Genomic DNA, 27,935 nt, shown 5'->3' with positions numbered 1-27,935 from the left:
TAATTAGAGTAAAATTCCTTGTTTTTAATACATTTTTACTGTATATATTTTCAGTATATGTATATAAAACCGTATATATTTGATTTAATCCTTAACCTTCATCAGGGTTATATAAAAACATATTGAAAATGACTTTCACAGAATTCTGTGTAACAACCAATCCCAAGTATGCTTATAAAATCGAACTTCACGAATTACTATTAGCAGTGCAGATGTCGAGAGAAGTTTTAGCTTTTGATATGCCTTAATAATAAAGCTCGCCGAGCTTTGGTAGTTTACGTAATACGAAGTATCTTACTGGGAATGCAGATAAAAAGATAAATAATATTCCCATTATATTTTGACCACATTGAAAGATTTAAAGATTCTTCGATTAGATTTAATTTATAATTTTGTTTTTAATAACTGAGCTCAGTGAATTTATTGTTTCGATGTTCACAATATTAAGGTATTATGCTTCGATGTAAGTTCTATTGTTGCTCTCTTAGAACATCTGATAATGAGATATACATATAATTAAAACTCGCAAGATTCTTACATATGAAATATTTGAGATGTTTAAAATAATTATTGTAAAACAATCTTTATAGTAAAGTTCAGTGTAGCTCTTGTATTTCCCTCTTCAAAATTGAAGTTGTAACTCACAACAAAATCCTTTAATTAACTCCTGATCTTAATTCACGTTGTGAAATGATTTCTTTTGCGATACTTTATATGTAATTTACTTCCGCATACTGGCGACCAAATACGATTTACATGTAAAATATACATTTATTATTGCTGTCTTTGCAATAATCATAATGAGTAACATCCTATTTATCAACGTTTGATAGATTACCGTATATTAACTGATTGCAATCTTTAGAGAACATGCGTCAAGAAAATACTCCGAGGAATTAGCGTCATTCATCCCATCGGTCATAGTACATAGTCTAGAAACACGCCAAACGAGTGGCCAACAAAGTAAAAGGTTGACATTTGTCACATGAGAACGGGTCGCTTCTACGACTCGTTCTTGAGTTCTACTGCTCGGTTATGGAATGATTTGCAGATAGTAAAAAAATAAAATTAAAATAACGCGAGTAAAGATTCGAGGTGGTAGAGGGGTAAGGCTCTCGACTAGAAAGTTGGAGGTCGAGGGTTCGAATTTATTACTAGTTATTTAACAAATTACTCATTTAAAAAAATATATAGTATTTTTGTGGCACGTTCCACAGTGGAAAATACTCTCAGTATCGCCCTCGGGTAACACCACCATTCAGAATTAAAACGTTTATTGAAATGGCTTTTGGCCGTGTTTGGTGACCAGATCTGAACATTCAGCTACTTCCCAACCTTTCTCTTCCCTATCTCCTTTACCCCAACTGGGGATACCATAGTCTCAATGGTTCTAGGCGGTTGGGAGCAGTTAGATGGGATGAACTCATATAATGTTGTGCTTTCCGCATTATATTTTACGGTTTTTTACGTTCACCTAAATAATCATTTAAAATTATTTAGTCGTCCAACATTTTGGTATGAAGTGACACAATTTGATTGGTTTTTTTTTATTACGAATGAACCGAATAATTATATCTATTACGAAAGCAAATATCAATTTTCGATGATGGGTGTTTTTTTTTAATTAAAAAGGGCTTTGTGAGGAACATTTTTTTATTTGAAATGAAGAAATAATTTATTGAAAATATTATTTTCGGTTATGACTACGTCAGTCTTTAACTCCAGTTCAATGAACTCAAGAACATTTACTTTGAATTTGAGTGTCATTTTCAATATTTGTGGAACTCAGATAAACGATAAAGTAACTTACTCGTATTACATGGTGTTTTTAACAAAACTATTTTGATTAGCATTCTAAAAATTAGAAATAATTTGTAGAGAATTCAGACTGTTCGTGATTTTTCACGGGTCTTCGCTGGTAAAAATTATAATTTCAGTCTGTCTGTAACTTGGGTTCAACGAATTCTATAACTTTTGCTTTGAATTTATGTGTCATTTTCAAAATTTGAACTGTTTGTTTAGCAAATTCAGACAAGTTCTGAAGTACCTATTGCCTTTTTGAAAATTGGAACTGATTTGCAGAGAATCCGGACTATTATGTATGAAATAATCTTGCCAATTTTAGTGTCCTAAAACGGGAATTCTTCCAAGTTGGACATTTAAAATTTTATTACATCTGTAAATAATATTTAAATTGTAGAATTGATCGAGTTAATATACACAGTATACCTTTGGTGGAATAGATTTTTTATAGAATATAGCTGTTGCTGTTGGTTAGTCTGTCTGTGCAGATAGAGAAACAATAGCGCATGTTGCTTTTACGTCCAACAGATAACGCTCTTATTTTTTAATTAAGATGAAATTATTGCAGTTTTCGGGATTAAGAGAGATATTACATGTATTATATTAAGTTCACTCTCCTAATAAAGCAGATGCTTGTGGTATAGAGAGGAAAACTTACATATTACAACTAACTAACTATCTAACTAGCTAACCATCACGCCGTTTCCCCGCAGGGGTAAGCAGAGAGGACAGACCGCCAAACAACTCGGTCTTGGCACACACTCCTTGCCTCATTCACATTCATACATCGTCTCATACATACTCTTCTATTATTCAGATTCTTGAAATGGCCCGACTCAAGTATCCGATTCACTTGGTCCCGACTATTACGACTACTTGTGTAAAGCTATGATATAAAAGAAATTAACGTGAAGTTTGAAGTTTAAAGTTACAAGTTACAGAGTGATGTTTTAAAGTGAAAGGTTACAGAGTGAAGTTAAGTGAAAATTTAGACATGCATGTTAGATAGACGTCTATATTATTGTGTAAAGTTATAAAATGTTAAAAGTGAAAAGTCACAAAGTGAAAGGTTACAGAGTGAAGTTAAGTGAACAGTTAGATAGTCAGAGGGTTCATAAATATAAAATAAATAATATTTTTCATAGTATTATAAAACTACAGCAAAATTATTTTAAATAGTACAAATTTGAATGTATTTGTGCACGTCGATATCATTCCCCTCTTACCCGACAGTAATCCTACGATGCGATACAGTACACCACCACACAAGCAAGAATAGCTTTATTTTAAATTACTTGTTCCTACTCGAATAAAAAATATTCATTATAAAAGATAGAAATTCCAAAGATTCAAATTCATTCATCCTTTCATACGATTTGCTATGATGTCTTCGTTAAGAATTTTGGCAACATAATCGTACGTATAATGTTTACCTAACATTCGCATGAAATAATGTGTAATTTTCATAATTTCTAGTAATAATCTTTCATGATACTTGCAGAACTGAAATAATGCGAATATATTACTTTCGTGCTGGCTTTTAAAAATAATAACAATGTATTGCAATGAATTATATGCTGCAATGAATAATATAACAAAAAATAATATTGTATTGCAATGAATAATATAATATTTAAAAAATTATATTAACTAAGCAACAACATATCTGGTTAGTTCTTTTTCTGTGCCTTACGATCGTACCTGATCAAAAAATGAAATTGATGTTTATTAATGAGTTAAATGAAAGATTGCTAGCAAATAATAATTAACTGAATTATTGTGACTAAAATAATTAATGAGAAATTATAAAAAATGTGAAGTATAGAGTTCGTTTCCCGTCTCATGTGTTCCCACCTGACCACTTTCAGTTTTTTTGCAAGCCTATGAATGTTCAGCTGACTTAATTTCGGAACATGTGCTTTCCATCTGTTTTTATATTATTTAGGAATATAAAAAGTTTAATTAAATTTGATCACGCTTGTATATCTATTTGGTACCCGGGAAGAGTGTTGAGTACTATTTTCGATGGAATTTTTGTTGATTTGATTTCTTTATTTGGGTTTGGGCGGAGTGTTTGCGTGTTAAGGACTCGGTGAAGGGATGTGCGTGATCTCAAGGAGCTGTAGGGTGGCTGGGTGGATCTCCTTTAAAGGCATCAAACAGCGGGCGCGGGCCGCGATATTAATAGTGTCCGCAGTACCAGACCGAGTTGGGCGGCAGACCTAGGGCGGGGGGAGTGTGGCGCGGGGGTGAGGGCGGGCGCGGGCGGCCGAGAGTATATAAACCCTCGTTCCCCCGATTCACGGCACTCGCAGCATTTGCTTCCACCGAGTCGGTTTAGTTTCTCACGCGGTACTCTAACCCAAATCTGTCAAGATGTGTGACGATGATGTTGCCGCGTTGGTCGTAGACAATGGATCCGGTATGTGCAAGGCCGGTTTCGCCGGAGATGACGCACCCCGCGCCGTCTTCCCTTCCATCGTGGGTCGCCCCAGGCATCAGGGAGTCATGGTCGGTATGGGACAGAAGGACTCATACGTGGGAGATGAAGCCCAGTCCAAGAGGGGTATCCTCACCCTGAAGTACCCCATCGAGCATGGAATCATCACCAACTGGGATGATATGGAGAAGATCTGGCATCACACCTTCTACAATGAGCTGCGTGTGGCCCCCGAGGAACACCCCGTCCTGCTGACCGAGGCTCCCCTCAACCCCAAGGCCAACAGGGAAAAGATGACCCAGATCATGTTTGAGACTTTCAACTCTCCCGCCATGTATGTGGCCATCCAGGCTGTCCTCTCCCTGTACGCTTCCGGTCGTACCACCGGTATCGTGCTGGACTCTGGAGATGGTGTCTCCCACACCGTGCCCATCTATGAAGGTTATGCCCTTCCCCACGCCATCCTCCGTCTGGACTTGGCTGGTCGCGACTTGACCGACTACCTCATGAAGATCCTCACCGAGAGGGGATACTCTTTCACCACCACCGCTGAGAGGGAAATCGTACGTGACATCAAGGAGAAGCTGTGCTACGTCGCCCTGGACTTCGAGCAGGAAATGGCCACCGCCGCCGCTTCCACCTCCCTGGAGAAGTCCTACGAGCTTCCCGACGGACAGGTTATCACCATCGGAAACGAACGTTTCCGTTGCCCCGAAGCCCTGTTCCAGCCCTCATTCTTGGGAATGGAATCTTGCGGAATCCACGAGACCGTCTACAACTCCATCATGAAGTGCGACGTGGACATCCGTAAGGACCTGTACGCCAACACCGTCATGTCTGGAGGTACCACCATGTACCCCGGTATCGCCGACAGGATGCAGAAGGAAATCACCGCCCTGGCTCCTTCCACCATCAAGATCAAGATCATCGCTCCCCCGGAAAGGAAGTACTCCGTATGGATCGGAGGTTCCATCCTCGCTTCCCTGTCCACCTTCCAGCAGATGTGGATCTCCAAGGAGGAGTACGACGAGTCCGGACCCGGAATCGTCCACCGCAAGTGCTTCTAAGCTATATCCTCACACTCGCGAGGCAAGCTGCTGCAAGTTTACGTTCAGTGATCAGGGCCGCATCTCACCTGGTAGCCCGCGCCGACAGGCGCTACTGTTATACATACGCGATATTATCATACACTTGTTACATTTTATAATATAGACTACGACCTGACATTTTACTTTGTATAATTTATAAATAAATTTTAATTCTAATTTTTATATTGATCCTCGATAGGTTCGATGACAACTGTATTTGAATAAATAAACATTTTATTTATTTATTTTTAATTACATCTTTCTTTCAATTCGCTACAATGTTTTATCTTACCACACCTCTCCGCTTCCACCTCCAACCATCCCTCCAACCTCCTAGACATATCATCGCAACCAATCATACCATACACACACAATACACAAATACTACAACACCATCCATGTAACTCGATCTACCTCACACGCATTGGGTTAATAACATTCTTGTGTTTCCAAAATACCCGCCTCACACATACATTAGTTTCATATCCCATCTAGTGCCACACTCTGAGACTGATCTAATATTGTCAACAAACCCGGTCTTTCGGGGGAGCCATGAGCCACGAGCCATCGGTTACTATCTCCCGTCATAGCCATGTGCTCTGTAGACTACCAGCTGTTAGTAAGCTACCATCGCCGCTATAAATAGCTCCCAAACTTCTGGGTGTGTGGCAATTCACAAATAGCAACGAAGATTTGGAAGCGCATAATACGCGCAGAAGATCGGATGCTAGAAGCTAGAATATCGCTTCTCCTTTTACAGGTCGGCTGCTTTACAGCGGGAGGAGATTCTGTAGTTAAATCTGACGGACCAACACTACAAAGATTTCTTGTCACATATAATCATATTCATAAACATAGAACTGACTAAAGAGTTTTTAATTTCTAAAGCCTTTATTCCAATTTCCTTGGATTGTTTTCATCTTGTACTATATACCTTCTTTAATTATCAAACCTGCTTTCAATTTCAATCAACGATAACAAGTTTATTTAAAGTTTTGCAAAGTTCAAAATTGTTTTTATTTAAACAACTAATGTTTTTACTGACTAGCCAAAGATCAATATTGTACTTGTTTTAACTATCGTTTATATTTATTGAATTAGTATGTTCATACAATTACTTTGACTTTCAACCAACAATAATATAGATTAATCTTTTTTTTAGTACGCACACCATTGTAGATAGTTCATCTAACTTTCCATTGCTTTTCTAGCATGCATCTAAGTCAATAACATTGGCAATTGACTTGACTTTGAACAACGTTATTTCTAGTTTTGACTTCACAGCTGTTCTGTAAGTTTTATTGTATTATTAGGTCACGCATATTACTTAACAAAGTTCACACACACACACACGTTTACACTCCTACCTTCATACAATCTTCATGTTTGTCGTAACACAAACCCCTTTTAATCACGACGGAGCTTTCTTTGCCCAAGAGTTTGATGATGGTTTTCGAAATTTTCGCAGCAGATTTATAAAAAATTCGTTTTCATCACAATTGCATCATTAAAATAAATTAGTGTTGTCACGTATTCGATTCGTTTTATTTTTTTTCGTAAGTAATCATTCGTTCCAACGTCTCGTTTTGTAAAAATATAGTTTGTTTTTCCACAATATCAAAAAGCTTATTTGCTTATTTTTGTCAGGTAGAACTTTGTATTGTTTTCAAGTTATCATTACGAAATGTTGTGTGAGCATCATTGTTAAAATCATAGATAGCTAATTAATATCTTCACATTGTTTTAGTAAAATTATATATTTTAAATTGCTTATTTTTTATCGACATTAATCGATAAACGCTGTAATTTTTGTTTAATATTTTTTTCGAGAAATATTGCAAAAAAATATCCGTCAAAATAATTCAATATTTTTAAATTTATTTGTATTACATATTTCAATCTTATAAACAATCAAAAACGTATTGTGAATGATTTTAGGTTATTATGCCGTGTGTCTCTTTATATACAACGTTTCATCCATCTGTAGGTTACTCCGTCTTAGACATTGGCTAAAGAAGGAGGCATTATAACCCAAAAATTATTCACAATAAAATACATTTTGGTCATGAAATCCCAAAAATTTCATGAAAAAAAGATTACTCGTCAGCAATAAATTATCACTAATTTACTACCTGGTAACTGTTTTTTCCTATTGAACAATTAATAAAAATAACTCGGTTCTGGCACAATTTCCCTGCCTCATTCACATTCATACATCGTTTCATAATACATAATTAATTATTATTCGTGTGTATCCAAAGCCAGTAGTTTAGTAATACTCAAATTACAACGGTGGATACGCCATACTTCCTTAGTCGGGAAATATTTAAATCCGTACCACAACAAACGGGCGCCATACTGTTTTGCCTAAAAATGGCAGGACGAGGTAAAGCGGGAGCGGGTGAGGGAGGGGGAAGAAGAGGGGAGCCGAAACGATTCGGCTATTTCCGGAGCACGTCGGCCCATTCATGGCTCGCCTAGACGCCGCGATTTCAGGGATGACTCGCTGAAATTTCATGAAAAGTTTTTTTTTTTCACAACGCAAAATTATTTTATTCCTTATAGCATAATTAATATGTTAAATAATCCACGGTAGTTTGGCGAAACCTTTCAAGTCACAAAATTAAAACTTTAGAGTAGATTATAAAAACGAGAATTTACAATTTCGTAAAACTTATTAAAGAATAATAATTTAGAAGATCATTCCGATGCATTATTTATAGACATTGGCGTAAAATTAAATTTAACTAAATTTACCAACAAAATGTTTATATTTTTTATTTCTTTTGATGTATTTATGAAATATTTTCGCCGAACTACCTTTAAAATTTTTCAAGTTTCTTATTAATTAAAATAAATTTTAATAGTGTTACTAAATGTTGTCTCTTCCGAAATTTTTTTTTTTTAAACTCACTGGGAATAATGTATTATAAATAATATTTTTATTATTTTGTAATATATTATCACAAAATAAATAAACTAATTGAAAATCTTGAAGTTTACATGAAAATGGTATTTTTTTGTTAAATATTGCAATTTTACTTATGAGAGATTTAAGGGTTGAACAATTTCGTAAAAATAGTAAATTAAAATAATTTATTCGTAAATAAAATTGTCTAAAATTAGCAAAAATTATACCGTATTGTAAAGTGATACATTTTAGGATTAGTGGTAAAAATATAAAACGAATATACCTAATAAGTGCTCGATGCATTTTGGATCTTCTATTAACAATCATGAACCAATCCAAAGTAATGCATATAATATGTACTACATTTTTTCCCAACTGCTCCAATTTTGGAGCCAGTGAGACTATGGCATCCCCAATTGTTGTATGTGGTGAGGTTAAGGGTAGTGAGGAGGAAAAGAAAATGGGTAAGATGAAGGTGGTTATTGAGATCTGGTCACTAAACACGGCTAAAGTCATTTCAAGCAACGTTTCAATTCTGAATCGTGGTCTTAAACCAGGGCGATACTAATAGTATATTCCACTCTGGAACGTGCCTCAATTATACTATATATTATTTTAAATGAATAAATTGTAAAATAAAACATATTAATCAAATAAAATTTACTTGCGCCGCCGGGATTTGAACCCGCGACCTTCAGCTTTGCTAGTTGAGAGCCTTACCCCTCGACCACTCGATAATTTCATAATAGGGCTGTAGCATAATATCTGTAACGGCAGGCCAATAAACTCATTTTCGTTTTCAAACTCAATAGAAAAAATTGTGAAATTGAGAAAGAATTTTTGTATTGATCCATTTTTTTCTCTGATTTTTTCCGTATTTTATACATATTTTCTGATTCTATAATATCTTCATTTTTTCTTTTCTTTTTTTTATTCGAAATAATAATCCTAAGTAATAATAATAAGAACCCGTTGACAAACAATCCAACAGTGTAACGTGACTTGACTTAATTACGTAATAGTTAAATAAATAAATACAGGGATTTCCAATAAGAGTCGTTTTTTTGATATTCAATCGTTAAAAATCAATGGTTTCGTTGCTTGTGTGGCACGTTGCGCGGTCTTGTTGAAAGTAAACGTTGACCAGATCAATATCATCCAATTTCGGCCATGAAAAATCATTAATCATCTCTCAATAGCGCAATCCATTCACCGTAACTGTTGCTCCAGCCTCATTTTCGAAAAAGTAAAGTCCAATGACTCCGCCGGACTATAAACCGCAGCAAAAAGTCACACATTGAGGATAGAGAGGCTTTTCAACAATAACTCTTGGGTTTTCCGAGCCCCAGATGCGATAATTTTGCTTGTTGACGAAGCCACCGAGGTGGAAATGGGCCTCATCACTCAAGATGATTTGCATTTGATTTAATGTAGTGAATTTTAAAAATTTTAATGCGTTTTTGAAGCATGTATCGTTCCATTTTTATTAATGGCGTAGTTTCTATTTGTCAAATGTCAAAAAATGACAGCTTCAAAAGTAACATCTACCGAAATAGCGGGCTATTCAAAATAACACCTCTTATTGGAAAACCCTGTATCTTTTAAATGTATTTCGTAGCTTGTCGGAAATTTTTCCAAGCAAATTACCAAATAAATGCTTCCAATTTTGAAAAAGTTGACACAATAAGGAAGTTGAGTGAAAAATATTTTGACTTATAAAAAATATGTTCATGTAGATCAAAAAATATCGATTCTAAATATATAAATATATTTCTATATTATTATTCTTACAATTAGTTAAACGTTCTTGAAAAAGCATTCAATAGCAATATACTGTATACGCTCCACGATTGGTCGAAAGAATTCTGTCGTCACATGTGTCGTGACTTGTAAGTACAACGGAACACCTATGGTGCATCTCTTTCTATTACATGAGAGATGGTCGATTTAGATGAGAGAGGTGTATAGGCCAAAGGTTTATTTGGGTTTGTCAAATATATGTACGTATTTGTTATTATTATTATATGAAATGGATTTCTAAAGATACATATTCGTATAGTGCTTTATAATAATATGTTGTTTATTGCATAACTTAGATGTTTTTATTATTATACATGTCACAAAGCATGTGATACACTTCAGGCCGCCGGCCGCTCAGAAAAGTCTCACAGTGAACTGGGCTGTAAACCGTTATTTTACTTTTGGTCTTTACTTTTCTGCGCGGTGGTCCTGAATTCGCGCGGGGAACGTCAACAAGTAGCGACGGCGATACCGTACAAGTACCGTATCGGGCGTGAAAAGCAAATATTCTAACTTAAAATATTAATTTAACTATGAAATCTTAATCAATTTTCTTTTTTTTTTTAATAACATCAATTATAATAGACGGTTAACATTGGTAAAAAAATTACTGGAATTCCTTGTTGAAGAATTAAATTTTTTTCCATACATAATGCTTAAGCGACGTGGTTTTCACAGTTCTAATGACGTCACACCACACCCCGCCTCTTACCGCTCGGATTCCGCTCGTTTTGGCGGGCTTAATAAAATTTAAACTTTGAGAATTAATTTAACTATGAAAACAAACTTAAAAAAAAAAATACCAGTATTTAAGTTTGAATGCGAACATTGATAAAAAAAAATAAAAAAAATGGACTCAACTTCCTTATTCAAAGCAAAATTTCATTGAACCGAAGTTACGGATGGACGCAGAGACACAGTCTAAATTAGTATTTTTAAATAAGTGATGAAATTCGGCGTAATTATGACGATACCAATCAGAGCATTTCGATTTCAAGCGACTCGTCATAAAATTTATTTTCTTACCGAATTCGTATTCTTATCTTTAGGACTCCCGTGAACTTTAAAAATCACCAATGACCGAATTAGAAATCTGTTTCATCAAATTAGTTCCCCGAAATTTTGGTTCACCGTTCATGTAAATCTTCTTTTAGAGTTAGTTTCAACTAGCCGTCAAGATGGGAATAATATATATTTTTTTTAAATACAGTATGATCGTGTGAGGAATGTGGAGATCCACAAAGAGTGCAAGGCGGATGTAAGCGTAATGAGTAAGATTAAGAAAGGGACGCTTAGATGGTTTGGGCATATAGAGCGAATGAGCAAAGAAAGGAGCGTAATGAGGATATATGATGCAAATGCGTATGGTAGCAGAAGTCGGGGGCGCCCGAGGAAGACATGGTACGACTAAGTGAATCAGATACTTACAGAGTCGGGCTATGTCAAGAGTCAGAATAATAGAAGAGTATGTATGAGACGATGTATGAATGCGAATGAGCGAACTGCCTACCCCTGCGAAAAACGCGTGATGGATAGTTAGTTATTTAGTTAAGACGATTTGGAGGGTGTAACGAACTTCACGGAGGAATATAATAATTTTAGTTATAAGTTTCTACATATGTAAATATATATGTCATTAAGATAGTAGTTATAGGCCTTAGTCGTAAGTCACTAGATATAAGTCTTAGGGGTAGTCACTAGTTTTAAGTCAGTTCTAGTATTAACTATTTAAGAAATATATTTGTACAGCGCCCTTGAGGTTATTTCTCACGAAAACGGCGCTATATTAACTAGCCGAATACTAATGTTATTATTATTAAGAGTTTTTTTGGTTTTGGGCCCACAAATAATGAACTCAAAACTAGTAACTAGAAAATTTAAAATTCCATATTTACTCATATCTTTCCTGACGGAAAGATAATTGCGGTATCGCCCTGATCAGAGACCACCAGAAAAAATAAATTGAGCACTTTTTGAAGTGGCTTTAGCTATTTTTAATGATAAGCTGGCTAGGTCTATCATTCTTTCCAATCTTTGCTTCTCTGTCCAACTTCGCTATATACTACAGGGTTTTCCAATAAGAGGTGTTATATTGATATTTAATCGTAAAAGATCAATGGTTTCGTTGCTTGTGTGGCACGTAACGCCGTCTTGTTAAAAGTAAACGTTGTCCAGATCAATACCATCTAATTTCGGCCATAAAAAATCATTAATCATCTCTCGATAGCAGAATCCATTCACCGTAGCTGTTGCTCCAGCCTCATTTTCGAAAAAGTAAGGTCCAATGACTCCGCCGGACCATAAACCGCACCAAACAGTCACACGTTGAGAATAAAGAGGCTTTTCAAAAATAACTCTTGGGTCAATAAGACAACTTTATGCCAAATCTGCACTACTAAATTTTCTCCAACAGAAACTACACATTCCAATGCCACCTCAAACAACAATAAAAACAAGGTCGACAACAAACAATACCCTGAACATACCGATAACATACACTACACACGGACAAAGACACTTCCAGTATTACGCTACAAAACTTTTTGATTGTATGCCCACCACTCTGAAACTACTACTAATGGGAAATACATACACAAACATTCACAAAAAACTGATCACAGCCTGGATCAAAAAACAAGATATCCATTTTATACAAAACATTATAACACCAAACCAAACATAATCATATATGAATGGGTATGTATGTATGTATACATGTGTTTACTTATATGTGTGTATGCATGCATATATGTGTATTTATGTATGTATACATGGGTGTATGTGAATATGTGCATATAAATAAATATTTTTTCCTTTTTCTTTTAATAACAATGTACAATAACCATTTAAAATAAATAAAAAAATTTATAATCCCGACTTACACTTATATACGAAAATTTAACCAATACACATAAATACATGTACCATTTAATCATAACCACGTAAACACCTCAGCACAGGTTCTCCCAGTGAGGTGTTCACGAAACATATAACATTACCCACCGCAGTGTCACCTACTCAAACCTACCTCACACCCAGCATAAAACACCATATTAACAACAGTTCTAAATTTATGTATTATATACAAATGTAAATATTTGGTAGACACTATAATGTATGTATAGAAATAAATCTTTAGTTTTCCGAGCCCTAGATGCGACAATTTTGCTTGTTTACGAAGCCACCGAGGTGGAAATGGGCCTCATTACTCAAGATGATTTGCATTTGATTCACTCAAGTGAATTTTAATAATTTCAAGCGTGTATCGTTCCATTTTTATTAATGACGTAGTTATTACTTGTCAGATGTTAAAGAATGACAGCTGTAAAAGTAACATCTATCGAAATAGCGGGTTATTCAAAATAACACCTCTTATTGGAAAACCCGTATATCCACGAGTGATGGTGAGCATTTAGTGAAAATTTCTATGGAACAATCCAGATTTAAATGCATTGTTTTAACCATAAATACATAAGAAATTATAATCTTCTCTTTCATAGATGGCGCTAATTTAATTATTTTAGGAAAAAACAAGTTTTGAAAATTATGCTTTTATATATTAAGAATAATTATTTGATTGCGCCCGCGTACATACGCAATAATAATATGAATAAATAGTTTTTTTTCTTTTGACAAACTCATTTTTTTCAATGAAGTTATACAAATACACGTTAGACAGGGTTCTAACTTCACTTTACCTTGATTCGAGGTGTATTTATATAAGAAAAATATTACAATAAGACGAATACCTACTTTTTAGAACCTATCTAAACGTGCAGATTAAACCATATGTTACCAGCTATGATCATACTAATTCACTGTATAAGGTTCTAACTACATTTACACAAAATTGAACCTCAAAATCATAAATTGGTAAATACGTAATGAGAAATTGTATTTGGACACTTTGATACCTCAGAGCAAGGTAGAGTGAAGTTAGAACCCTGCCCAACTGAGTTGACCTAATTGTATTTGTAAAATTGGTCAATAGATAATGAGAATTCGTTGTTGCAAACTTTGACAGCCCAGAACGTGGTAAGGGGAAGTTAGAACCCTATACAACCACAGTGACGACTTACACAACGCCTCATTACACCGATCAACTGTCAGATACAAACATAATCTCGATTGAAAAAGGTTCAAAGTGATGTTAGAACCTTGTAATATGTGGAATATATAATATATACGAAAATACAACATAGATGGCTTTGAAAATTATTTTGGATATAAAAACGGGCAAAAGAAATGGTTTTGCATTCAAAGGTCATTTAATATTTTTTTTGTTAGAACCTTGTCCAACTGAAGTGACGATTATTGTATCTATCAATGAGCAACTTTCAAATCGGTTCTGTACTGATCTGTGAACTTTTCTTTAATTTTCCTTTAATTCCGTTTTAAGCCGGATTACGAAAATCTTCTCGAACTGTTTCCAGCTTAGTATTTGCTTAGCAATGAAATGCGCTATGAAAATGTAAAAAGGCAGTAAAACCCATTTGCAGCACTATCAAAGGAATATTTTAAATCGAAGTATCGCTGAATTTCGAATCAATTCAAAACAAACCTGGTCTATGACATCGTAAATGTCATCTAAAGAAACTTGAATTTATCAACTAAACGCTAATTGCGAAAATAACCGTGTTATTGAGGATTGGAACAAAGTGGTGCCAGTCTAAAAAAATTTGCATGTATATTATTATGTGTACAGATTTTAAAACGAGCATTTCACTGTATAGCTAAACCAACACTGCAGCGGCGCATTAGAGAATTTTATAAGACTGATTTGAAACACTTCTGTGGGACTAGCGTAATTATTGTCCGTGATGGCAGTGAGCGGGAAGGATTCAGTTATACAGAATCCATCCTAACAAGATACAAATATGTTTATAAATAACTCAAGTATCCACTGATGTTTACCAAACATCCCTCTCTTCACCTTGGTCAGAAAGGGATTACCATATTTTCTACGAATATCCACATATGACAAACTCATGTGTGGCATGAAAATTATGTGAGAAAGTAATTATTTATTTATTAACGGCGATGCACGACGTCGTGTAATGTTTTGAATCGAGCCGCCATCAATAACACTCCTTACGTAGATGACGATAAGGCTAAAATTCCCGCTTAACACCATCCAGCTGTTTTGATTTAGGCAAGAAAAAAACATGGCCAAAAAGTGCCTTTTATTTTATTTTGTGGATGTTCAGGCATAAATATTTAATTGTTTTCCGAACATTTTATAAATAACTTAATTTGCCACATTATACAATAAAACCATAAACGAAAATGGGTTCGGAAGTAGGAGATTTTGAACTTTAAAGCAGTTTTCGTAGGCCTTATAAATGATTTTTTTCAGGGCTTATAAAAAAACTTATGTAAAAAAATACTCGATTATTTCAATAATGTATTATACTCGCGGTATTTATTTAAAGCATCTGAAACATTTCTACGCGACTTAATTTTCAAACCAAAAACACATGATTTTGCATTACTACGTATGGCATCGCCTTAACGTCCGCTTTAGGGGCTTTTGCATATGAATAATAAAAAAATATAAATTATTTATAATTTATTATACATAACTGAAATGCCTCAGTTACCATATTTTGTATTTGTTAAGTGATAATTTCGAGACGTCCACTGACTGTAATTACTTCCCCAACATACAATGCTGGGCAATATGAAATACATAATATGGTATTTCATTTTTAATTTATCAATAGCTTGTTCACGAATATTGTAATGTGGGTTGTACTCAAGCTGACTTCTTAGACAGTTAAACTTTTGAAGAAAGACCTCCGTTCAAAAGCAAGAAGATGTCAACCTATTACCAAATGATACATCCTTATTAAAATCGTTCTATCTCTTTTTTATCATAGTCTAACATAGAATATAAGCAGATTTAGAAAGAGAGAACATAAAGCTTTATTCGAATTTTTAAAAAATACCATAGATTTCCCCGTCGTCACGCAGTTTACCTGGTCAAAGTTAGTCATTTTTCTGAAATAATTATATTTATTTAGAACGAAAAAAATAAAATAACCACAACTCATATTATAAGCATGTCTAACGAAATATGTTTTCTTTTCAAAATTTCAAAAAAAATCTTTGCAAATGATAGTTTGTAATAATAAAATCAGAAAGATTCTTTCATCTGCGTTAAAATAAATGCTTATGAAAGATTTAAATAAATAAATCCAATCCGTCAATAAACGATTTAACGTTAGTTGTACGATTTCAGAACAGAACTTTGTAGTAGTTTTACGATGTGTTTTTATAAAACAGTTTTTTACGGTTGTATAGTGTTTTTTTATTTTGTAAGACAGCCAGCCTTTAACAATACCGCATTACGAAATAAATAATAGTTAATAACCACTTTACGGAATTATCCCATAAAGCCAAAACTAATTTAATATCCTCCCACCACAGCCGATAGATAAGCAACTAAAGCCTGGGGAGGTTCTATGACTGTTGTGTCTGTATGTATAAGTGTAGTGTGTAGGGGTAGTTTGTAGCAGTGAGTGTTCTCTCAGCAAATAGAGCCTGTCTGCAAAAAGCTTGGAAAATCGGTTGACTAATGAAAGCCCCAATAAATACAGGGGATGATACATAACTGTTATTAATACCCGGGGCGGTGGACGGGAGCTACTGGGCCGCATCGGTTTGTTTTTATTTACAACAATAAGTCCTGTTTTTTTATGTGAAAACAGCACAAGTGTCCTACTCCCAACCGTCTGGAGCCATTGAGACTATGGCATCCCCTATTGGGGTATATTATGAGGCTGATGGTAATGGGGAGGGGGAAATATATGGAAGAGGAAGATGAGGGAATACTTGGCTATTCAGATATGTTCACCAAACACAACCAAAGCGATTTCATGCAAATTTTCTTTTTCTGAATGTTGGTCTTACGCCAGAGCGATACTGAGGGTATCTCCCACTCTAGAACGTGCCATGAGTATACTATATATACTATAAAAACCTCTATGCAGAGCATCTTTCAATTAAGTATTGATTTTAGACGAAAATTTCTTGCTCAATAAAAATGTAGAAATTTGTAATGATTCTGTTTCCAAATCAAAGGTAACAGATTTTTTCAAATACGAAATGTCTCAAAAATAATGTGAATGTGCCAATGGCGTCAAATGTCATTGTGCTTTGGTATTTATGCTGTAGACAGATAGAGAATTAATTAACAATAAGCAATGAAGCTATACACACGTGAAGAATGCGGCATTATTTTTATTGCTTATTTGACCAATTTCCAGTCTGTTGTTTTAACGCAGGTGGGGCAAAAGTAATGTTAAAATTTTTATGTGGCAATGGCGTCAAATATCATTGTGCTTTGGCATTTATGTTGTAGACAGATAGAGAATTAGTTAAGGTTAAACGCAACGCTCGTTGTATTCTACGTGTTTACAGATGGCGTTAATTAATTAATTTTGTTTAAATACGCTTTTGCAAGGTATTGCTTTACAGTATTAAGACAAATTATTTGTTTGCGCCCTCATATACGCAATATGAATATGAATAAATAGTTTTGTGCATATAAAAACTCAATTCTATCGAGAAAGGCATACAAATACAATATTGGATTGAATCATCGGTAAAATATTGTATTTGTGTGCCTTTCTCGAAAGAATTAAGTCTTTAAAAGAACAAAACGATTGATTCATATTCATATTGCGTATATGAGGGCGCAAACAAATAATTTGTCTTAATACTGTAAAGCAATACCTTGCAAAAGCGTATTTAAACAAAATTAATTAATTAACGCCATCTGTGAACACGTAGAATACAACGAGCGTTGCCTTTAACCTTAACAACAGTAAATGGAGCGATACACACGTGAAGAACGCGGAATTATTGTTACTGCTTATTTGACCGATTTCCAGTCTGTTGTTTTAACCCAGGTGGGGCAAAAGTAATTTCAAAATTTTAATGTGGCAATGGCGTCAAATATCATTGTGCTTTGGCATTTGTTGTAGACAGATAGAGAATTAGTTAACAACAGTAAATGGAGCGATACACACGTGAAGAACGCGGAATTATTTTTACTTCTTATTTGACTAATTTCCAGTTTGTTGTTTTAACGCAGGTGGGACAAAAGTAATGTCATAATGTAAATTGGCCACAATTTGTTTAGAATTGAAAAAAATTGGTCTCTGTTTTTACGGAAAGCTAATTTGAAGTTTTGCAAGAGACGCTCAGCCAAAAGCTTATTTTTTAGCGCACATCGTGCAGGACGACGAGAAAAACGACGACTAGGCTGAAAAATCTGAGACGAAAACTGAAGAACATGCCGGAAATTGGTCAAATAAGCAGTAACAATAATTCCGCGTTTTTCAGGTGTGTTTCGCTCCATTGTTTGTTGTCAACTAATTCTATATAAGATTAATGTCAAAGCACAATGACATTTGACACCATTTGCCAAAAAGATGGCACATTCACATTAATACATTACTTTTGCCCCACCTTGTATTATTTTGTGAAGCAATTATTCTTAGTTGTAATTTTTTTTCACAATAAATATAATGTATTAATGTGGTACGGTCGAGTGTACGTAGGTACTAAACCTGAAATAAATTGGGTTCCTACAAAATTATGCTTTTCGCATTGGGAACCCCGAAACATTTTGATCTTTTGGTTTTTACTTAGAGATTCCCATTTCGATTAGCAAAAGTGAATATTGGTATGAAATGTAAAAAAATAAAGTAATTTAGTGTTTCGAACATCCCCAATCCGGTCATGTATTTGTTTATACACCAAAGCGGTTTGGTATAGGAAATGTAACTTGATTTGGAAATTATCATTCGCCTCCGGAGTTACCGGCTCCCTGGAGTGGTGGGGGGTGAGCTGAGAGGGGAGGGGTGGGGGGGCAAGGTGGGGGCGCAATATCTAATAAACAAGTTGAGTCTGTCGCCAGTTATGACGTCAAACAACACGGAGATAGTTGGCGGTAATGTGAGACTCGGGGCAAATAATGGCGGCTTGAGGTTATGTTGTACTTTGGCTATTCGTTCATAGATGGAGTGTGGTAGATTTTTAATGGAAATTTCATTTAAGAAATGATTCTCGAAAAAATTTGATCGCAAAAATTCGGTATTCTCAGATTATAAAAAGCTCTCTCATTCAAAATTTAGGCCTATTAGATGTGTCAAAGAATTTATATATTAAAATGCAAAAATCAGTCATTTTAAATATATGTAGGATTACGAAAGATTTTTTAAATATTTATATTGAGGGATCAGTAGGATTCGTAGGTCCAGTTAGAAGTTCTACCGAGCCGAACCCTTTGATATGAAAATATCTGGAGTCGGTGAATTATTTTCCCATTTGATCTCTGGTGAGTTGACGTGTTGTTATTTTTATTATTTTGTATTTATTATTCTTATATAATGCACTTGCATAATGTGGATTGACTAAATAATCATTTGTGGAAAAATGTGTGGAAGGGCTTAGTTTTTCACGTGGGGAAGATTTAACCCGGACATTAAGTCGGAAATATGGTTATTAGTTATTAATACAGTGCTTATCTTTGATGTTATAGTTGAACAACGTTTTACAATTTTGTGAATGTTTAAGCAAAAAAAACTGTTTTTATTAATGTTAAATATAAATAACTTACATCCCGTGTGTATCTGTCTAAGAAAGGATGTTTGAGTTATGAATTCAATGGAATTTTTTAATATTAATAATCACGGAAGGAGGCTATCGGAGAGAGGAAGTGAAAATTGTTTTGGAAAAGCTATCGGACGATGTTGCCTTCATCGCACTCTGCAGAATAATTTAATTCGATAAAAAAATGATTTTTATAAATTAGGTAACTGAAATTTTCGGAAAATTATAAATTTATTATTTTCGACCTACATGCACTAAAAATATTGTATTATTCTCTCTAATAACAATGTTCAAACAAAAACAAGTGGACTTTTCGAAGGACATAAGCTGAATGTGTAAAAAACTACAATGATTTGTAATAGTACTTATTAAGATTATTATTAGTTTCTATTATAATATGTAAAAATATGTAAAAATAAATAACACTCTCAGTGAACCGAACACAAGTGACTTTGGAATACCACAAGGCACCATATTGGGCCCTCTTCTATTCATATTATATGTTAATAATATCTTTAAATTACCATTAACAGGAAAACTCATTTCATATGCAGATGATACTGCAATTATATTTCAAGCGAATTCATTGAATGAACTTGAAATAATTGCTAACAATGATATCAATACGTTAAAAGAATGGTTTGATAAAAACTTATTAACATTAAATATTGAAAAAACATATTATATAATTTTTAGTATAAACAAAATAAACCCTTTTATTACATTAAATATTAAAATACATTCAAAAAAATGCATATCAAAAAAATCTACTTGCCAAAATAATGACTGTTTATCCATAGGAAATAAAAATGAAATTAAATATTTAGGTGTTATAATAGATAGTCAACTTAAGTGGAAAACTCATATAAACAATATCATAAATAGATTAAGAAAACTCATTTACATATTTATTAGTCTAAGAAATATACTTAACTTAAAAATTCTTAAAAATATTTACTACGCTCTAGCCCATTCAATAATACAGTATGGTATCGTTGCGTGGGGGGGAGCTTACAAATCATCACTTTTACCGCTGGAAATCACTCAAAGGCTGTTAATAAAAATTTTAATAAAAAAACCACCAGACTACCCAACCTTACAACTTTTCCAAGATTTTCAAGTCCCATCACTAAAAAATACATATACGAAAAATACGCTACTTCAAATCCACAAAGATCTGTATAAGAAGTCACACCATGCCATGGTTCGTGTCGAGAGCAATAGGCAAAATACAATGGGTCGCTTATGGACTCCATTAATGCATACCAGTTTTGCACAACACTATTACACGTACACTGGAGTGGTATGGTTTAATAAATTAACGACTGAGATGAGATTAGAACCGGATTTTAATAAATTTAAAAATAAAATTAACTTCACTACAATAAATAATTTAACGAATTAGAATGACGATGATATCTCACTAAATTATTTTATAAATTATTATATAAAAAAACTAAAATCTCTTCACTTTATATGTTTTTATGATTCTTTTTTTCTTCTATTTACATATGTATGTTAAGTTTTTATTATTTTCCCTTTACACACGAGTTTTAGACTCTTGTAAAGGTAAACATGTTAATTTTTATTGAAATATGTTCTTACTATGTAAATTTAAACATTATACTGTATTTTATAAAATAAAAAAAAATATAAAAAAAAAAAAAAAAAAAATTATATTTATAAGAATTTCTTGCACCGTTTTTTCTTGACCGTATTCTAATACTCTTTATTTAGTCATTGTTATCATTACTTTATTGCGAAATATAGTATTTTCTACTTGACCGTATTTTAATACTCTTTATTTAGTCATTTTTATCATTACTTTATTGCAAAATGTACTATTTTCTACTTGACCGTATTTTAATACTTTTTATTTTGTCATTTTTATTATTACTTTACTGTAAAATCTAGTACTTTCTACTTGACCGTATTCTAATACTCTTCATTTAGTCATTTTTATCATTACTTTATTGCGAAATGTATTATTTTCTACTTGACCGTATTTTAATACTCTTTATTTAGTCATTTTTATTATTACTTTACTATAAAATCTAGTATTTTCTACATGACCGTATTCTAATACTCTTTATTTAGTCATTTTTATCATTATTTTACTGCGACATATATTATTTTCTACTTGGCTGTATTCTAATACTATTTATTTAGTTATTATTACTGTATTGCGAAATGTAGTATTTTCTACTTTACCGTATTCTCATGCTCTTTATTTTGTCATTGTCATTATTACTTTATTGTTAAATGTAGTATTTTCTAATAGATGAATGAACATGTCTACATAAACGTACAAATATTCAAACATGGCGTGACTTGACGCCAAAGAGATTTTACGTAAATAACTCAAATATTATTATAAACTCAACCCCTTTCCGTAAAGACTAAAGATGGCTCGCTGCAAAGACAATATTAAATCTTCCCATCCCCTCATTTGCACTTCGTTTGAAATCATCCCCTAAATTAAATAGCAGATAATTGTGTTTTCTCTGAAAGGCCCCGATCAGGTCGTTATTAGTTTCGGGGGTTTGTTGGTCGAAGGATTAAATTGGTTTTATTGGGTGCCACTGCCCGGGAGACCTCCGTCGTTGGTTTACAAATCGATTGGACATTTTGGTAATCGTTAGATGTTTGTTGATGTAATATTTTATTAACGATGTATTTATTTTTACACCTTTGATAAAATGGTTAGATAAATTTCATTTCATGTGACACAATTAAACACGGAATATTTAAGCACGTGCAGGGTGCTTGGATTATTTTAATCCATAGAATAAAGATAAGGCAAGAAGTGCCTTGGGGGTGCGTTTCGTGATATAAATATTACCTAGAGGCTAAAATTTCTAACACAAAACTGTGATTACCAAATTCAAATGGGATTTGACATCTACGATGTGAGACGGAGCGCTGGGCTATTGTATTAAATGGAACAATGTTTCCATTAAAATTTGTATGGAATCCACTTCTAGTGCTATTGTTTATTTTATGCTCGGACTACCAGTGATTCATGACATTATTTGGAGTAAAAAGGGTAAATGAATTTTTGATACCGGGGTTTTTTTTAACTAAAAATATTTAACTTATATTCAGAGAAATTATTATATATTAAAATATTATTTACGAAAATATTGAACATATAGAAAATATTTTCTGAGATTGGTTATTTTTCCAGCTAAGTAAGCGTTCATTACAATAAGAAGTCATTAGACGCTTTCCTGTAATTAAATACAGTACCTACGACTTTGAAAATGTAAAATAATATTTGACGTGGAATTGTGCAATCCGCTTTTTCACAGATTTGACTTTGCGTCTTTTCGATTGTGAAAAGGTTGCATATCAAGGGGATTTTTGAAATACATGTTATCAACTGCAAATTCCTTTACTTTGAGCTTTTGGTTGGAGTCATTGCAATACAATTTTTTTTACGTGCAAAAATGTTCCCGGAGGTCATTTGGATTTATTTCTTCCTAGATAGCAATGTTATCTACAGGATTGTCCAATAAGAGGTGTTATTTTGAATAGCCCGCTATTTCGGTAGATGTTACTTTTGAAGCTGTCATTTTCTAACATTTGACAAGTAGAATCTACGCCATTAATAAAAATGGAACGATACACGCTTCAACAACGTATTGAAATTATTAAAATTCACTTGAGTGAATCAAATGCAAATCATCTTGAGTGATGAGGCCTATTTCCAACTCGGTGGCTTCATCTGGGGCTCGGAAAACCCAAAAGTTATTGTTGAAAAGCCTCTTTATCTTCAACGTGTGACTATTTGGTGCGGTTTATGGTCCGGCGGAGTCATTGGACCTTACTTTTTCGAAAATGAGGCTGGAGCAACAGTTACGGTAAACGGATTGCGCTATCGAGAGATGATTAATGATTTTTTATGGCCGGAAATGGATGGTATTGATCTGGACAACGTTTACTTTCAACAAGACGGCGCTACGTGCCACACAAGTAACGAAACCATTGATCTTTTACGATTGAATATCAAAATAACACCTCTTATTGGAAAACCCTGTGCAACAGCTTTTCTAACCACACAATTTTCATTTAATGGATTGGTAACTGGACTTTCTAATGTTTAGGTGTAGTTATTGTTTAATGTTTAGTCTAGTTAATGTTTAATGTTTAAATCCTTCATGAAAAAATTCTGAAAACAATTGACCCTTCTATAGCAGACATGGTGAGTTATTATTCTTTGAAAAATACGATAAATTTGAATTTTATTCATAAAAGTAATTATTTATCTAAAGATCTCTAAAAAAATAATAGATTAAACGTATTATCAAGTGATAAAATAGTTCCTTGCCATAAGAAATAAAAAATAAGGTTAGGATGCTAGGATATTTTTTTAAGACTCATACCGTAAAATTAATTATTTTGACAATGAAACCAATAAAGAAATGCGTGTCTTATTAAATACCCGGAAACGATAAGTTCTTTCGTGTTAAGTTGGAATTTTTTTTCTGTGTGATTTCGGATTAAATTATTATTCTCAGCTTTCAACAACATTTTCATTGTCTAAACTGTTGAAGAGAGTCGCAACTCGGACGTCGAGTAGTTACTAACCATCATTAATCCATGGGCATATTGTCTCAGTTTATTCTTTATCCATTAGTATCCGTAAACTGTTTTGCCATTGGTCTGAATTTAATTTTCAAAAACCACGTTTACCTACTATACATAATAACACTTTTATAAAAAACGTGTAAATATTTTCTCCTTCACGGAATGTGTTCATTGGAACTCTTCGGAAGTACGTTCTAATAATAATATTACGGTATCTTTCAATTTTGTAATGATGTGATAATATTATTATATTAAAATCTATAAATTACTCAGTATATTACAACACGAAATTTTTTCTCACAAAATGCAATGCTTCTGCCATCTGTTGTCGAAAAGAAAAAGCATTATTGCTTTTAGTTATTCTACTCGACAACAGATGACAGTCACCTCCGCGTTCTATTAATTGTAGTGTGAACGAAAAATAGTATATTGTTTCAAATAGTGTAGAATTTTATCATTTTTTTAACTCACATACAAACGGACATTATTGAAAAAAGAATCCACAAATAACAAAACTGAACCACGGGACTTCATAAATGTTTTTTTAATTATTCAATATAAGCTAATCAAAACGTGGTTTTGGTCGTGAGGTCCAAAGCTTCAGATACTAACTTTAGATCAAGAATTTTTTTAGAGCAATTCAAATATTAATTATTACATAGAAACTACATTTACCATTTCATTTCAACTGTACTATAAAAATGCTTCTTATAATGTACTTGTTCATACATGGCGTTAATTTAATTATTTTATGAAGTAGACTTTTTGCATACGAATAAATAGTTTCGTCCGTATACAAAATCAATCCTTTGAAGAAAGGCATGCAAATACAATAAAGTATCGATGATTCAATCCAAAATAATATAAATTTTAAAATATTAAAATTTTAATATGGACAAAACTATTTAATCATATTCATATTGTGTATGTACGGGCGAAAAAATAATTCGTTTTTATATTGTAAAGTATAACTTGCGAAATGCGTATTTTAATAAATAATCAAATTAACCTTCTTTTATGAACGCGTAGGTTATAGCAAACGTTGCGTAGCTATAAGATATTATGATAATGTTAGGTAATTATTACAAATTGTTGACGAAGGAATGCAATTCTATTATACTCTCAGGTGGAACAAAAATGTTTATAAATTTACTTTAAACAATTGGATTGAATCACATAACCACTAAATTATTGTATTTGTATATATATATATATTTTTTTTTAAAAAAGAAAGACAAACATTTCCGGGTTACGAATAACCTGACAATATTTGAAAATCTCCTACTACCACCACAGTAAGCTGAAAATGTTGCTTGTGTTGTGATGGAAGACTTAGCCAGCCGAGGAATTGAACACACTACGCCTGGGTGGGACCCAAACGCGATGTCAACTTGTTTGTATTTGTAGAGTTGTGTTTGTATAAGGAGAAAACTATTTATACATATTCCTGATATGTATGTACACTAGGGTGGAGTGAAATCTTTTTTTTCACTGGACGGTAATGTAAGAGTCAAAATTTGGTGCCTTTTAGGTTTAATTTAAGCCATGTAAAATATTATACCATTTGGTTTAGGGTAACTGCCTCCGCAACGGCATCGAATTTATGAAAATAATCGGTTTTACACTCTAATTTGAAGTAATGTTTATGTACTATATTTTTGAATAAACATACCTACCTATTTTTATCAAGAAAATTTACTTGGTATAATATAGATTTGACACAAAATAAAAAGAAGTTAGAATTTGTGTTTTATAATTTAAATAAGGGGAGAGAGGAAGCGCGGGAGGTGATACTGAGCTTGCTTGCACTTGTCGCGTCTCGAGTCGCGCGTCGTCAGTGCTCTATCGTTCGTGGCTCGGATCAGTCGCACACTCGTTTATCGTTAAAAATACGTTCGATAATCTTTCGTTGCAACCATGCAAAGAACTCGGAGTGTATTCAAATGTCCTCTATTTGGTGATATTTGTGAGATGAAAGAAAACGTTCTACCTACTTATGAAGATGTAGTGAAATACTATGAGTGGACGAGACATCAACTGAAATTGCAATTAGAAACTGCAAAAGAACCAATTTTTGACGAGATAGCAGACATAGTAACGTCGAGAATTGAAAATATATGGCAAACGGCATCTATTCCTACAGTGACGCGAACAAGGATCATTCAAATGTTGAAAGCATATCATCTAAGTGCAAAAATCTACTCAAATCTATCAAGAGGCTCTCCCCGGACGAGTTAAATAGTTTTTAGCAAAGAAGTAAGATACTTTTTGATATTTCAGCATGCAAGTGCAAAGAATTCGCTCAATGTATCTGTCCTAAGGATAAAAAGGTTCCTAAACGAGAGCAAACTTTTTTGACCGATCAAAGAACGTCTCGGATAATGGTAATCAGCGGAATCGACGTAACTGCTACAAAGAACATGCAAAAAACTCTAAAAAAGAACCATGAACGAGAGAATTGCCGAAACACATCCTTAAGCACTTCAACGTTAGCTGATTTAAATGCTAGTATTTCTTCAGCGACATCATCAGAGACAGAAAAATCTGATTGCTCCATGATCAAAGGCGTTATTAAAAAGAAAATAAAAAAATCGACGCTTAATTTTCCAACGTTATCGAAGACATGTGATAGGTATGGAGTGTCTGACAGAGCAGCAGCAGCAATAGCATCATCTGTTTTGTTCGACATTGGGTCTGATGTTGAGGTCATTGATCGGCACAAGTTACGAAGAGAGAGAACTAAAACTAGAGAAAAAATAACGGAAAATGCAACAATTACAGAGCTCTTGGCCTTATACTTTGACGGGAAAAAAAGACAAAACTTTGAATATTGTTAAAAAGGGCGGTAAATGCTACAGGACTATGGTTGTGGAGGAACATATCTCACTAATTCAAGAGCCGGGATCTATTTACATGGGATACGTGGTACCTGATGTTGGGACAGCAAAAGGAATAGAAACCGCGATAACAGGGTTTCTGTTACATTAAGAAGTTTCCCAAGATAGAATTATGGCAATTGGTTGCGATGGTACGAATGTAAATACTGGAAAGTATGCTGGAATTATAAGACTGCTAATAATTTGTTTGCTTCACATGAACGAACTGCCTTTGAGACATCTGTTTTTTCATCTCGATGGGTGTACTTCGGGACCTAAATCTTATATTGGTCCACTGGGAAAATCACTGGAAACCTGTGAAAAGCTGCCTGTTAAAAAATTTAAACGCATCGAAGGTCAAATGCTACCAGAAAAGGCCAAAGATCTGAGTTCAGACCAACAGTACTTGCATAAAATTGTCTCGGCGGTAATTTAAGGTGAATTTCCAGAAGACCTAGGCAATAAATCTCCAGGAAAACTATCACATGCCCGTTGGATCACGCGTGCTAACCGAATACTACGTTTGTATGTATCTACTGAAGAACCATCTGAAAATTTGAAAACTCTGGCTACTTTTGTGGTCAAAGTTTACGCACCGTCTTGGTTCTCAATTAAAAATAAACCATCATGCAAAGATGGCACGCGTCATCTGTTCAATATCATTAAGGCCTCCAGATACCTGCCAGAAACTCTAAAAAAAATTATAGATCCTGTTATCCAAAGAAACGGCTACTTTGCGCATCCTGAAGGGATTCTACTTGCGATGATAACAGATGATAAAAAACATGTTAGAGAGCTGGCATCCC

At 33.7% G+C, this 27,935-nt stretch overlaps 1 protein-coding gene across 1 annotated transcript; it reads left to right on the top strand.

Annotated features, from left to right (window-relative positions):
* The first annotated feature begins 4,097 nt into the window (after positions 1 to 4,097).
* On the top strand, positions 4,098 to 5,486 carry LOC149412158 (actin, muscle). Its single transcript, XM_089646453.1, has one exon. It carries the CDS (start codon positions 4,180 to 4,182, stop codon positions 5,308 to 5,310), a length of 1,131 nt encoding a protein of 376 aa, XP_089502579.1. The 5' UTR covers positions 4,098 to 4,179; the 3' UTR covers positions 5,311 to 5,486.
* The last annotated feature ends 22,449 nt before the right edge of the window (positions 5,487 to 27,935 follow it).

Source organism: Hesperophylax consimilis, chromosome 24, assembly GCF_061612785.1.
Source record: "Hesperophylax consimilis isolate HC1 chromosome 24, BYU_Hcon_1.0, whole genome shotgun sequence".
In the NCBI taxonomy this organism is placed as follows: Eukaryota; Metazoa; Arthropoda; class Insecta; order Trichoptera; family Limnephilidae; genus Hesperophylax; species Hesperophylax consimilis.
This window is presented reverse-complemented; position numbering and strand designations above follow the sequence as displayed.

What these genes read in the sequence shown, in the direction of transcription:
- LOC149412158 (XM_089646453.1), top strand. Translation starts at nt 4,180, where the DNA reads ATGTGTGACGATGATGTTGCCGCGTTGGTCGTAGACAATGGATCCGGT.